Genomic DNA, 13,871 nt, shown 5'->3' on the forward strand with positions numbered 1-13,871 from the left:
CACTGTCCCCCCTCTCCCCTCCCTGGGGTCTCGGTGGCCAAGGTTGGGGGGTCACATCCCAGCAGCTATTTATTTTCCTAGCGCTGGCAGTCAGTGATGGTGACGGATGGCCTGTGCTCAGCTGCACCGAGGGTGGAGGGAGCCCTGAGCCCCCTCCAGCATCAGGGACCCCGGGGTGTCCCCCTGCATGTCCTGCCATCCCCACAGTGGGTCCCAGTTGCTGCCAACACCGTGATACCCCCCCTCTAAGGTGGCTCTGCTGATGCTGCTCCCTTGGATTTGGTCCCGAGAATTCCGAGGGATGCTGGGGGGATGCAACAGTGGGGATGCTCTGACGGAGGAGTGACCATCAGGGCTGGGGGGGGTGGCACGGGGCAGCCCGGGGTCCCCTTGGCACCCGAAATGCTCCTGGAGGGTGACACCAGCAAAGGAGACACGAGAGCCCGGCTCAGCTCTCAAAAGCGGCCGAAGCTTTTATTCATTTCATCTACGTCCAGCTCGCGAGCGCCAGGGCTGCCAAAAGCCTCGGGACGGGGCTGGGCCGGGGGGGGGCACAGGGGACGGTGCCCACCCGGCACCTCCCTGCCCCCAGCATCGGCCGCTTCTGCACGAAGCCAAGCGCTAAGGAGCTGCCCCCGCCCCGGGCTCGCAGCGTGCGGCCACTCGCTCGGCCCCAGCAGTGGCCCCGTGGGGTGGCTGGTGGCAAGCGGGTGCTGGAGGGGGTGCAGGTGCCCCCCCCCGTGGCTACCTATGGTGCAGGAAGCCAAGCCCAGTGCCCCCAGTCCTTGCCCAGCGCCAAGGTGGGATTTTGCCAGTCCCGTGATGCTGGTTGCCCGCAGCATCTCCGGGGGTGGGGGGGGGGGGTTCAGTGTTGGGTGGCCACGGGGACAGTGCGGAGCTGGGGGCCCCCAGACGTGAGGATGAGGATATCGGGGGGCTCAAGCCGGCTTTGCTCTGGCCGGGCCTTTAGCACATGCAATGCGCTGGTTGAGAAGCAAGAACTGCAGTGAGCTGGGAGCCAGCCCTGGACCCGAGCGCGGGCTCCTGGCTGGGCTCCTGAAGTCCTTCCCCTCCCGCTGCCTCAGTTTCCCCAAGCGTCACCGGGCTTCGGCCGTGCCGGCATCGCACAGGCCCCTCTCCCAGCCCGACGTGGGGGCTGCCCGCAGCTCCCCACACTGCCACGGCCCAGGAGGCAGCGACCCCGGTGGGGCGGGGGGCGAGGGGAGAGCCCAGCACATGGCGGGGGGGTTCCCCCGCCAAGCCTGGGGATGCTCCGGATGCGGCTGAACCTCACACACGATTGGGATGCCCCCCGCCCTGCGCCTTCTCCGGGGCAGCCTCCTCAGCTTTTTTGAAGCAATAAACCCCAAAAAGCTTGTACTTTTTGTCTGGGAAGCCCAGGTTGCGCACGCCGGGCTCCCGGCCCCCGCAGCGTGCCCGGGGGTTGACGATGGGGTAGCGGATGCTGCCGTCCTCCAGCCAACCGGCCTCGCAGCGGTCCAGCAGCTGGATCTTCCAGGCCGCGTAGAGCTGCCCCACCTTGGCCACGGCCGCCCCGTTGTTCTTGCAGGCCTGCACCGCCTCGGCGTAGCTCAGCTTGCGGTACGTCTTCAAAAAGTAAACTTTGCCTGGCAAACAGCGGGGTGGGGGCAAACAAAGCCCTGTTGGCCACCGGGACCCGGCTGCAGCATCCCAGCACCCGGCCAAGCGGGATGGGGCTGAGCTGTACAAACCCTGGGTGTGTGGGGGGGTGTGTGTGTCTGTCCCCCCCCTTGCCAAAATGACATTTTTTGGAGGAGGTGACCGGCTGGGTGGGCTCTGGGGAGCCGCCGCCGCGGTGAGGGTAGATTTATGGGGGCTGTGCGGCGGCGGTTGGTGATGGCCCCTCGTGGTGATTACACCCGCTATTTATCCTGCCTGCCACCATTAAATAAACATCGGCAGAGCCCCCCCGCCGCGCGGCCCTGCCAGCCAGGAGGAATTTACACAGCCCGGGAGCCCTCCCGGCTCCCATCTGTCTTGCGCAGCCCCGGCCTCATCCATCACCCGTCCCGTTGCCGCTGCGATTAGCTCTGTCCCCCGCTCCTGCCCAGGGAAGACGGGTTTTGCTAAACCAGGTAACCCAGCCCCAAAGGCGATGGGGCCAGATTCTGGTCCTTGCTGGGGGTCCCCAGCACCAAACTCCCTCTTGATATCCCGGGGAGCCCAGGGAAGGTGCATACAGCTGCATCCTCCTCTCCCCCAGGGCTGAGCGTCTTCCTGGACCACACACCCCCCTGCCCAGCCAAAACGGGGAGCTGGGTGCTCTGTGCCTCAGTTTCCCCCCTCCCGCCGTTACCGTTGAGGTTGGAGGTGAAGCAGAAGGCGTCGTAGTGCTCGCTCTCCTTGTGCCGGTAGCCGTAGTTGCGAACCCCCACCGGCGTGTCCTTGCGGCCGCACTCCTCCCGCGGCCGGGAGATGGGGTACTGCACCGAGCCGTCCTCCAGCCAGCCGGCGTTGCACCAGTCCATCCCCTCCAGCCAGGCCTGGTGCAACTGGTCGTGCGAGGCCAGGATCCCGTCCTGCTCCAGGCACGCCTGCTGCGCCTCGTGGAAGTTCAGGGTGTAGCGGCCCAAGCGGGGGTGGTAGGGGAAGATCACACCTGGAGGAGTAAGGGGGGGGGGCAGAGAGGAGGGGTGGGGGGTGTCTGTGGGGCTCCCCCACCTTATCTTGCAGCGACACCCAACAAATGGGGTCAAAAGGTGCCAGGAGCTGGTGGGGAGCAGGGGCTGCTGCGGGCTGGGAGACCCGGCTGCAACATCCAGCGAAGATGAGCTGCTGTCAACTCAGCTCGAGGAGTTTGGGTGCTTCAGGCTTTGCCCAGTTACCCCAAAACTCCCCCTCTGCGCCCGCAGGGACCCCTGTGGCACCCCCGGGCTCCCTCAGCTGCTGCTCTAGGACATGGGGACATCAGTGGTTCCCGTGCGGGGTCCAGCCAAGCCCCGGTGTCCCCGGAGCAAGCCCGTACCAGCCGGAGCAGCTCTGCTGTCCCCCCTGAGCCCCCCAAAAAAAGTGTTTTCCCCCTTTCCTGGTGTCCCCAGCCGCAGCAGCCCGTCCCGGCGGGCTCAGAGCCACGCACGGCATCAACCCCGCTGCCACATCCCGGTCCCCCCCGGTGCTTTACGAGGCCGTGCCGCTATCTATCTCCGGCGTTTATTAGCTGCCAGCCTGTAAACCTGGAGCAACAATAAAACCCAATAACAGAGGCAATAAACCACGGCACACGCCAGGAAAAACAACCAGCCATAAAGCCGGACTGAGCCCAGCTCCGGGACGTGGCACCGGGAACCGTGTCCTGGCCATCCCGCACGGGACACGGGGACACCCGGGGTCGTCCCCGTCCCCCCTCCCTGGCGTAGGCACGCCGCTACCTTCGAGGTCCAGCTTGACCATGCCGGTGTCGTCCTCGAGCTCGTTGGTGACCTCGCACTCGTAGCGGCCGTAGTCTTGCAGGGTGACGTTGCGGATGATGAGCGAGGCGTCGCCGAAACCGTCCTCCTGCAGCGCCGTGCGGCCGCGGTAGCTGCCGAACGCCCGCCGCGCCTTCCCCAGCGCCACGAAGACGTCCACGAAGGCCATCGGCTCCGTCACCTTGGTCCACTTGAGGCGGATCTCGGCCGTGTCGTGGGCGGACACGTCGTAGTGGTATCGGCAGGGCAGGATGATGGTGCCCCCCCGGTGGGTCACCACCTTCCCCGGGGCCGTTTGCACCACCACGGCCCCGCTGTCACCCTCTGCAAGGGACACCCAGCTCAGGGGAGTCCCTGTCCCCAAGCCTGCCCCTGCCTCCAGCCCAGGCAGGACGCACGGCGGGGGATAAGGCAGGGTGGGGGTGTGGGGACCACCTTCTGGGGGAAAATTTCCCTCTTTTTGGGGGCTTTGCAAACCCGGAGGAGGGTTGGGCAGCGCCTGGCCAGGGCCGGGGGGGGGGGGACAGTGGATGCCCCAGAGCCCCTGATCGTGCTTTAATGGATATTGAACCCAACAGCCCCGAGGGCTGCAGGGCGGCTCCCCCCGTCCCAGCGCGGGGGCCCAGCTCCCCGCCGCAGCCCCCCCGCCCCACTCACCCATGACATGAACCACCTTCTTGCGTCCGCGGGCGCCGAGCAGCGCGTCGGAGGCGAGGACACCGGCGAGGAGCAGCAGAGCTGCGGGGCCGGCGGCCCACGGGCCTCGGGGGTGCATCTAGGGGGGGCGGGAGAAGAGCCCCTTAGCACCCCCCAGCCCCCCAGGGAGGAGAGGGGAGGTCTGTGAGCAAAGCTGACCCCCAGCTCCAGCAGCCCCCCCGCCCCCAGCGGTGATGCTGGTCCCCAACCCGCACCCCACTGGGGCCCCTGTTGGGCCAGGGGAGGGCAATGCCGTCACCCCCGGACACCCGGCGTGTCCACGACCCCCACCCCACGCACCCCCGGCCCGCAGCGCCCCCCGCGCCCCCCTGACCTCCGCGTCACCCGCTCGGTTCCAGCCGGGATGAATATTTCATGGCAGCCGCGCCGGGCCGGAGCGCGGGAGTTATTTATGGCAGCGCGGGCACATCTGGAAACCGAGCTGATGGCGTGGGAGTGGGCGCCCCCCCCGAGCCCCCCCGGCTGCCTGCCCCACTCCACGACCCCCCTTCCCCAGGGACAGCCGGGGAAAAGGTGTGTGGGAGCTCCCTCCCCCCCGCCCCGGCCGGGGGAATGTCATCCCCCCCCCGCCCCGAGCCCCGTGTCCTCGGAGATGCCCCAGATCCCAGCCAGGCACCCCGGGTGTCCCCGCAGCTCCGTGGGAATGAGCCCCCCCCCCGCTCCGTGGGGCTGGGGAAGGGGGGACAGGGCTTGGCTGTGGGGCAGGCGGAGCGGGGCAGCCCCCCCCGGGGGTCCCGGTGATCGGTCGGGGGGCAGGAGGAAAGCCAGAGCTGCCCCCCCGGGAGTCCCGGTGCCCGATCGGGGGGCAAAGAGAGCGGAGCAGCCCCCCCGGGGGTCCCGGTGCCCGGTCGGGGGGCAAAGAGAGAGGGGCAGCCCTCCCGGGGGTCCCGGTGCCCGGTCGGGGGGCTGAGAGAGTGGAACAGCCCCCCCGAGGGTCCCGGTGCCCGGTCGGGGGGCAGGAGGAGGACCAGGGCAGCCCCCCCGGGGGTCCCGGTGCCCGGTCGGGGGCAGCGGGAGCGGGGCAGCCCGGTTCTCCCCCGCCGGCGGCCCCGGGGCCGGTGCGGTGTTGCAGTGCGGGACACTGCGGCGGCAGCCCCGGGGCTGCGGGACGCCGGCGACCGGGACCGGGCAGCGCAGCGCGGGGGGGAACCGGCCCGGCCTCCGCCGGCCCCGCCGGGAGCAGCCCCCGCCCGGGGTCCCGGTACCGGGGGTTGAGGGGGGGGGGGTGTCCCGTCCCGGCTCCCCGCGACCGCACCGCAGCGAGCGGAGCCGCCGCCGCCCCCAACCACCCCCCCACCCCCCCCTCCGCACTCACCGTGTCTCCGCGGGTGCCGGTACCGGCCCGCGGGAGGGGCCCGGCCGCAGGAGCGCTCCGGTGCCGCCGGTGCCGCCGGTGCCGGTGCGGCTCCGCGCAGGGGGGCGGCACCGGGAGCTCGGCCCGGCCCTGCCCCGGCTCCCGGCGCTGCGCAGGGCCGCCGGCTCGCCAAGGTCACCGGCCCGGCCGGTCCCCCCGGTCCCCCCGGTCCCCCCGCCCCGGTCCCCGCAAGGGCAGCGCTGAGCCACTTCCAGCACCGCCCCCCCCCGCCACGCGTGTGCACCCCCCCACCCCCCCCAACAGCCCTTCCCGCCCGGGGGCATCCCTGGCACACGCAGGAGCACCCCTTACCCCCCCCCCCCAAAACCTGACCCTGAGCCCCCACAGCAAGGGCAGCGCAGGCAGCAGGACCCCCCCCGCTGCCCCCCAAAAGGCAGGAGGGGGCGAAGTCAGAGCCCCGGGTGGGAAGCGGTGGAACCCGGCAGGTGACGGGCGGGGGCTGGCCGCTGCCGTGGGGTGACGTCCCCGGCCGGAGCGTGGACACGGGTCCAGAGGCTGCACTTCCCCTCCTTTATTTTGTAAACAGTGTTTCCCTGGCGCGGTCCCCCCTCCCGCGTCCTTACAGGGTGGGATGGGGCCCCACAGCCCCCGGGGACCCTCTGGGAGGGGAGCGCAGCTGCCGCAGCCCCCCCTCAGCCAGCGAGTCACCCCCCCCTCCCCTCAAACCTGTCCAAGGGCAGGGCCGTGGCTGCAGCGATGCCCCCACAGAGCACCCTGGGGTGCCCCCAACGCAACCCCCCAGCGTTAGGGGACACGGCGGGGACCGGAGCATCCCTGGGGTCACCGCTGGCTGCGCCGGCTGCTCTTGCAGCTGGGGATTGGGGAGACAGGCAGCAGCCCCCCCCTCCCCGGGGTGGGCAGGAGGGGTCACTGGTGCTTCTTGCCCCGGTGCAGGGTGGCGGGGGTGGCGGGCAGGAAGAAGGCAGGGCGGCGCAGGCAGCGGTAGGCCAGGAGCTGGGGGCCCAGCGCGTAGAGGACGTTGGTGAGGAGGAAGCTCCACCAGACATCTTCGGGGGTCTGGTAGGGGAAGGGCGTGCGGGGGTGCAGCGAGGAGCCCAGGTGGGCGAACTGAGCCTGGGGACACAGGGCAGGGGGTGGCACACGGGGGAAGGGGACGGCAGAGAGAGGCTGGCCTGGCGCAGCCCCCCCCTGGCACCAAAGGGTGTTTTGGCAGGAGCACCCCCAGCACGGCCTATCTATAGACCTGCCGCTCGCGCCAGCCTATTTCTGTCAAACTCATCCCCGGCTCCGTTAAGATCCACCGAGGCCAAAGTAATTAGCGGGCAGCGGCGGTGGGAACTGCTCCACATGCAGCTGCGGGTGCGGATCTGTGTCCCCCCCGCCAGGCTCAGCCCCGGCTCCCCCCTTGCTCTCTCCTGGCTGGGACTGGAATTCAACCCGGGGGTCCCCCCGTTGTTGTGTGTTTGTGTCCCCCCCGCAGCCCGGGGGAGGAGGATGGTGCAGCCCTCACCTGCGCAATGGCGCCGGCAAAAACCAAGCTCCAGTCGGGCAGCCAGGAGCAGCCGGGCAGCACCAGCCCGTAGATGCAGAGGCAGAGGAAGGGGAGGACGTAAAACATGTAGATCAGCATCTGGGGGGGGGACACGGAGAGGGTCACCCCATCCCCAGTGGCACTGGGGGGGGGGTTTCCAGCCCCGCCTCAACCCCTCTCACCTGCACTTTGGGGTAGGCGACGGGGTCGCGCAGGTACGGCTCCTGCTGGTAGATGTACTCGAAGCAGGAATCGGCGGGACAGTCCAAAACCACCTGGGGGTGCGGAGAGTGGGGGGCAGGTGGGTGCAGGGCAGATGCACCCACCCCCAGGACCCCCCAAGGCCCCTCCAGCTCTCACCAACCCCCTGAAGAAGGTGAAGGCGGCGGTGAGGAGCAGGAGCAGGACCAGCCCCGCGTCCTGGGGCCGCTGGTGCAGGTATTTGCGCTGCTCCTCCGCGACCTGGGAGAGGGAAACCGCCGTGGTTTCACCCCGGGACGGGGATAAAGCTGACGGCTCCCGGAGCAGCCCCTGCCCCGGCTCCCAGCTCACCTTCTCGGGGCTGAGGCACGGCAGGGCCTTGGGCTGCTGGAAGAGCCTCAGCCCAGCCCAGATGGGGATGAGGATGTAGGGCAGGTTGAGCAGGAAGGCAGGGCTGAGGTCGGAGCTGTATTTCCCTGCGGAAGGAGAGCGCAGGATGGACACGGAGGAGTGCTCGGCGCCCAGTGTCGGTACCTGCCGCTTGCCCCCAGGTCAGCACCATCCTCCTCCTCCCGCGGGGCAAGTGCCTGGGAGCAAACCCACCGGAGAGATGGGGGGGATGGAGACAGCCTGGAGGGGTCAGCAACCCCCCGCACCCCAGTACCTATCAGGTTCCCCAGCAGGAAGACGACGATGCTCATCATCAGAGAGCCCAGCCAGAAGAGACCCAGGTTCCTGTAGCTCTTCCTGCAGAGACATCGGGATCAGACTCCTCCGCCAGGCTCGGAGCTCCCCTCCTCACAAAATACAGGCTCCTCCTACCCCCGTGAGCGCCCCACCGAGCTCTAGATCCATGAAGATGCCACATGGCCACAGAGGCCACCTCGCCTCCCCGCCGCCAGCCCCGCTCACCGCTGGCCGATGGCCGCGATCATGGCGAGGTAGAGCCCGTAGTGGATGACGCCGTCCCAGTAACAGATCAGGATGCCGTGGGCCGTGCGCAGGTGGGGCTCGCCCTGCCCGTTCGGAAAACGGCGGATCATGCGGGGTGGGGGCAAGCGCCTTCCTGCCCCCCCTCCCCAGGGGACCCTGCGGAGGGACCCCGGGGAGCCCCAGCGTCCGCAGGTGCGTGGGGCTGCTCGTCTGCGAGAGCCCAGGGCAGGGCCGGGTGGTACCTCTCTGACGTAGACCTCCACGAAGCCAGAGATGTAGCCATCCTCCTCCAGCGAGATGATCAGGTCGACGACGGAGGTGAAGGAGAACACCACAAACACTGCGGGAGAGCGAGCCAGCTCTGCGCGGGGCCCCCGGCTCTCCCCAAACCCCAGATCTCCGCTCCCTGCTGCGGCACAGGATCAGTCCCCGCAGCCCGGGGAGGGGGGAACTCACCGCAGAAAAGGGGGTCCTGGAAGTGGCTCACTCCGCTTACGAAGAAGATGATGGAGAAGAGGCCGGCGAGCACCAGCACCCCCGTCAGCATCAGCACCAGCGGGCGGCTGCGGAACAGCGAGACGGGCTCCAGCACCCGGGGGGTGAAGCCCCGTTTCCCCAAGTCCAGGTGAAACACCTTTTGCCCGCACTGATTTTGAGGGGTCTCTGCTGAAGCAGGATCAGACCCTGCTCCTCAGCACGGGGTGGGGGGGTTCCACTGCGGCACAGGGTGCTGCCCTTCCTCTGGGTGGGCACGAAATGGCTCCTCCAGGCTCTGAAATAACCCCCGGGGCGGTGAAGCCCAGAGGAAGGTCTGACACCCAGGCACGGGTGGGGAAGGGGCTGTCTCACCAAGGGGAGGGGAGAAACCCCAACATGGTCCTTCCTCTCCCTCTCCCGGCTGTGGCGATGGGCCACTGTTACGAGAGACTGGGAAAACCGATTCTAAAGCAAATCAGGAACAAGGAGACAGATACTGAAAGTGTGTCCTAAGAGAGTGGAGAAGTTGTGGGGAAATCTATCCCGAGCTCGCTGCATCCCCTCCAGGCAGCATCAGCCGGAAAAGCCACAGCTCTGATCCAGCCGATACTTCAGCTACGAAACGTGAAAAACATGACGGTATTTTTCACTCAAGCTTTTAACCCTGTTACCAAAGGAAAAGCAAATGTGAAGTTGGGGCTGGCTGGCTGCACAGACGCCGCTGTTAACAGCTTCTCCTGCAGAAACACCCAATTACCAGCCCGAGCGCTCGGTGCAGCACGGCCGACGTGCCGAGCGGGGACAAAAGGCCACTGTCCCCCGGCCCAGGGTCACCCGGCTGGGAACAGCTCAGGCCTCATTTACAGGAGGCTGCGACAGCACCCGGCTTGTGTTCACCTTGTGCAGGTGGAATTGGTCTGCTGGGGACACGGATTGGGACAAGGATGGGGACAGGGACAGGGACCGGTCCCCACAGGACCCCTCACGCAGGGACAGGACGGGCACCAACAGCAGCACTGAGCGAGGCTGAGCTCGTCCTCACCACGTGCCCCAAAGCATCCAAACCGACACAGAGGCTCATGGAAAAAATCCTCAAAACAATCAAAGAATTGAAGCGTCACCACCTAAGTGCATTATTACCAGTGTATAATTAATTACTACACAACTAATTACTCCCGTGGAACAATTAATTCAAAATTCAAATACGGATGCTGCGGTGGAGTAGCACAACGCCGGGTTCCTCCGCTCACCAAATGACGTGACCGTGTGGGGGACGGGGCTCGAGACACACCGGCACCGGGACCACCCCCCCCCATGTACCAGCACCTTGGGGTGCTGTGCTCAGGGCACCCAGGTCACCCCGAGGGGCTTTGAGGCCACCATCACTCACCCCGCAGCAGGGACTAATGAAGAAAGAGGGGGATGTACCCCCCCACATCCCCCCGCAAGGTCTGGGCAGGAGAATGCTGCTATTACGGGCTTCGGTTTGGGGGGGGCAGGCTGGAGGGGTCGGTGCTCCCCAACAGCTACAGATGGTTTTCACCCGGTGCGGCGTCACACGGAAGGGCTGTGGATTTCCTAGAGATGGATCCCGGAGATCTGGGCGGCAACAGCGCGGTGCTGCGCGGGATGGGAGGGAAAGAGGAGGCTGGAAAGATGGGAAGGAGAATCGGGAGATCTTTAGGTAAAGTTTATCAGGTGGCCAGGAAAGTCTCGGCTCTGCGGTTAAGAGAAGTTTGGCTAAAAGTGCTTCCTGCTGGTAAAGCAAAAGCAGAAATTAGCTGTCAAAAGAAATGTGTAACGAATGGGAAAAGGAGGGGGAAGGGGGCTTGGCGGGAATGGAAGGATAGAAAGTGCCGTGAAGTGATGAAAGAAAACGAGGGGAAAACCCACAGCTGGCAGGTCCTGGGGTGTGAGGCTGGAAATTGAGAAAAATCCCCACCAGAGTGTGGTTTTCCATAAAAAAAGCCATAAAGGGCGTGAAGGAGCTGCCCCTGGCTGGTGGCTGGTACCAGACGCCCCGACACGAGGGTGATGGTCGGGCAGGGATGTGCGGAGCAGCCGGGCTGGCGTGTCACGGGGATGTCACTCAGCACAAAACCGTGACGGTGGTGATGGCGAGGCCGCCGTGGAGGGGTGACATCGGCCACGCTGGGACACGCCAGCAGCCAAATTGCCAGGGGGGTCACTCTAGGAAGGAGGAGATGGGGCTTGGAGGGGTCCCCAGCACCCCGGGGAGGACACCCAGTGGGGGGGGGGGGTGTCCTGTGCCTCTGTCCCGGGGGCTGTGCTGGAGCCGGGGGGCTGGAGAGGATGGTGATGGATCAGGGAGGTGCTGAGCGCCCTCATCCCCGGGGTGCTGGGGCTGTCGGTGAGCCCCGTGTTGTGCAACGAGCCCGCGCGGCCCCGCTGCGCCTCTGCTCGCTGAGGACGGGGTTTAAAAGGCATCGAGGCAGCCAGGAACCACGGCGACAAGGTCCCAGCCCGCAGCTGCCTCTCCACGGGCTCGGCCGGGGCAGGAGCGCCTGGACAGAGCCCCCTGCCCCGGGCTGGACCCCCAGCACCCTCCCCTGGACACCGCTCCCCCCTCGCCAGGTCTGGATGGGACCCAGTGCCCCCTTACCCCCAGCGTGGGATGGCTCCCCCCATCCTCAGACAGAGCCTTATCCTAGGCCAGACTGGATGCTTCCCCCCAGTCCCAGACTGGATCCAGCCCCCAGGCCCAGCAGAGGACAGGACCCAGCCCCCTGCCCCGAGCCAGACCGCAGCACCCCAGTCCCGGAGCTCTGTCCCCAGCCCACACTCACTCTGCCAAGGCGGTCGCTCCGTTGATGCCAAAGGCCACGGGGATGGCGAGCAGGGACGGGGCGAGCACCCCCGGCACGGCGGGGAGCTGCATCCCCGGCCTGGCCGCGGAGCCACCACGGGAACCGGCGGACTTTGGCCCCGCTGGTGGCAAACAGGCAGCGCCCTTAAAGCGCCAGAGCTGCCCCGGAGGAAAGCCGGGGGGTCGCGGGGTCGCAGGCACCAGCAGAACACGGGTGTCTCCCTACGAGGGTCCCTGCGCTCGAGGGCTGCCCCGAGACACGGCGCTAAGGGCCGCGGGGGAAGGATGAAACCGCTCCGAAAGGGGCTCTGAAAGCTCGGGGATTCATGCGTTTCATTCTGGAAACCGTAAGTACTTAAAAGAGCCAAGAGGACACACCTCTTCAGATCTGTAAGAGCTAAAAAAGAAGGAGCAAAGCACATGAAAGCCAACGCTTCATCCCTGCCTTTAATAATGAATTGAACTGAGCAGAGAGCAGGAGTTTCCAGGGCTCTGCACCCAGCTGGGAGCCCAGCGTCCCCCTGACCTCCTCCTCTCACCCGCTCTGCTCAGACACGGGCGTTTACCTCCCCCCCAGCCCCTGGAGAGACCTGCCTCAGCACTCCCGAACTGGGCAGATATTTTCTAAGGAAACTTCCACGGTACTCAGCAAATCCCCCAGCGCGGCCGCTCAACCTTTCCCCTTCCTCCCAGAGCCTTTCCCAAACGTGTCACTGTGGCACGTCACTCTTTCACCCTCTTGCTTCAGAGTCCGGGGGCTGAGTTGGCCGCCCTGCACTTTGTCCTGGGCTTGTTCGTGGTTTCTCCGTGCAGGAGGAACTCAAATGCACCCCGCACGCCTCGTCAGCACATCACTGACGAGGAACGGCTTGTTAGGCCGGGCTTGTTCAGTCTATAAGCGGGGGTTTAATCTCCAGGCTTGAGAAATCACCTACCAGCCCCGTTTGTACAGGGGGATGTACAAAAAGCAGCTCAACACCCTGTAGAAATTAAAAAAAAAAAAAAAAAGGGTGTGAAACCAGGTCATGTGGGGTGACTTGACGCAATAACCTTCAGATCTTCTCAAACCCTTTACAAGCGTCACCTGGCTCCCAGCTCCTGCTGAAGCTGCTCAGGGCAAACAAACCTCAACCCCTTTGCCTCCCCCCGGTGCATCCCACACGTATCCCCAGGAGATTTCCCGGCGCATCCCGGCGCCACGCTCACACTCAGCCACCCCCGCCCCGTGCCGGGCAGCTGTCACCGTGTCGGCACAGCGAGTTCACTCTTTGATGGAGCAGAGTCCGGCTCCGGTGACCTTCCGGGTCTGCGGCAGCAGCCGCCTTTTTGATTCGGTTTCTGAAGTCGAAATCCCCCGTTTGTAGCTAATGATGGCGAGGAGAAGGAGTGTGCTAAGCGGCTCACGGGGTCTCTGCAGAACTGACCCCTGCCCGCTGCTCCCAGCAGTGTGGGACTTACAACCACACAAGAAAAACCAAGAGCAGAGCAAAGCTCCGACTGATGAAGGCGGTTACCGAGAGAAGGGGCTCGGGAGGGCCGAGGCCGCCGCGTCGAAATAAAAGGAATAAAACAACTTTTGCCAACACAACATCAACGCAGCAGACGGAAGGGACTGGCTTTAAAGACCCGATCAGCAGTAGCGGGAAGCCTGTTCCTGCTCCCCCCACCTCCGGGGCCGCGCAGGACCGGGGCACCCACAGGACAGTGCAGTGAGTACGTGTGGGATAAAAAAAAAAAAAAAAAAAAAAAAAAAAAAGAGAGACTGAAAATGCTTCCATTGACCAGCAGCCTCCCTGCAAGCCCCGGCTTCCAGCAGTGAAACGGGGAGCCCAGGGCCAGCCCCAGGGTGCTCCCAACTCTGGTAATTCTGGAAAACCAGCTCAGCAGCTCCAGCTTGTGCCAACGAGACCCCAGACGCAGCGGACGGGGAGAACCCGCAGGGATGGGGGCTCCGGCTCACCAGGGAAGGGCAGTTGTCACGGTGACCTGCATGACCTGAGCAAAGCCTGGCCCTACCAAAGACTGGCCAGATTTCTTCTCTTTATTTCCCAGTCTCCCATCATTACTGCCCATGCTGATTAACCACCCCAACCCCAACACCCCCCTATAGAAGCCGTACACCAGCAGTCCCCCCCCAGCAGCAAGCCTCGCCCTGTGCGTGCACAAAGCAATTCCACATCATGATTTTTCTCAGAACAAATCCCTACGGAATTCCCCCTTTCCCCTGTTTTTATTGAAAGGCAAGTCCTTGCCTCTACGTCATTAAAAAAAGTTAACAAAAAGAGAGAATCGCACTCCAAGTATTTGGACTGAAGGAAAAACAAATGCAAAACCAAGCTCACTCTGTTTTCTCTAAGATGTTTGGAAGGAAAGAAATCTAGAGCAGCCTCAGCCTACAAA

General features: G+C 65.5%; 2 protein-coding genes across 3 annotated transcripts; both read right to left on the bottom strand.

Moving 5' to 3' along the window:
- Positions 1 to 460: 460 nt before the first annotated feature.
- On the bottom strand, positions 461 to 5,637 carry HAPLN4 (hyaluronan and proteoglycan link protein 4). 2 transcript variants are annotated; one of them, XM_074927867.1, is made up of 5 exons: positions 5,482 to 5,637; positions 4,107 to 4,224; positions 3,411 to 3,773; positions 2,339 to 2,641; positions 461 to 1,628 (listed from the first exon to the last, which is right to left on the bottom strand). In XM_074927867.1, exons 2-5 carry the CDS (start codon positions 4,222 to 4,224, stop codon positions 1,291 to 1,293), a joined length of 1,122 nt encoding a protein of 373 aa, XP_074783968.1. In that variant the 5' UTR covers positions 5,482 to 5,637; the 3' UTR covers positions 461 to 1,290. The 2 variants fall into 2 exon arrangements, with proteins under 2 accessions (XP_074783968.1, XP_074783969.1); XM_074927868.1 differs by lacking the exon at positions 5,482 to 5,637 and adding an exon at positions 4,480 to 4,535.
- Positions 5,638 to 6,408: 771 nt separating this feature from the next.
- TM6SF2 (transmembrane 6 superfamily member 2) lies at positions 6,409 to 11,543 on the bottom strand. The gene is made up of 10 exons (XM_074928022.1): positions 11,452 to 11,543; positions 8,624 to 8,730; positions 8,410 to 8,507; positions 8,147 to 8,250; positions 7,899 to 7,981; positions 7,586 to 7,710; positions 7,394 to 7,495; positions 7,216 to 7,308; positions 7,013 to 7,132; positions 6,409 to 6,615 (listed from the first exon to the last, which is right to left on the bottom strand). The coding sequence occupies exons 1-10, from the start codon at positions 11,541 to 11,543 to the stop codon at positions 6,409 to 6,411; spliced, it is 1,131 nt and encodes a 376-aa protein (XP_074784123.1).
- Positions 11,544 to 13,871: the final 2,328 nt, after the last annotated feature.

Source organism: Athene noctua, chromosome 27 (genome assembly GCF_965140245.1).
Source record: "Athene noctua chromosome 27, bAthNoc1.hap1.1, whole genome shotgun sequence".
Classification (NCBI taxonomy): domain Eukaryota; kingdom Metazoa; phylum Chordata; class Aves; order Strigiformes; family Strigidae; genus Athene; species Athene noctua.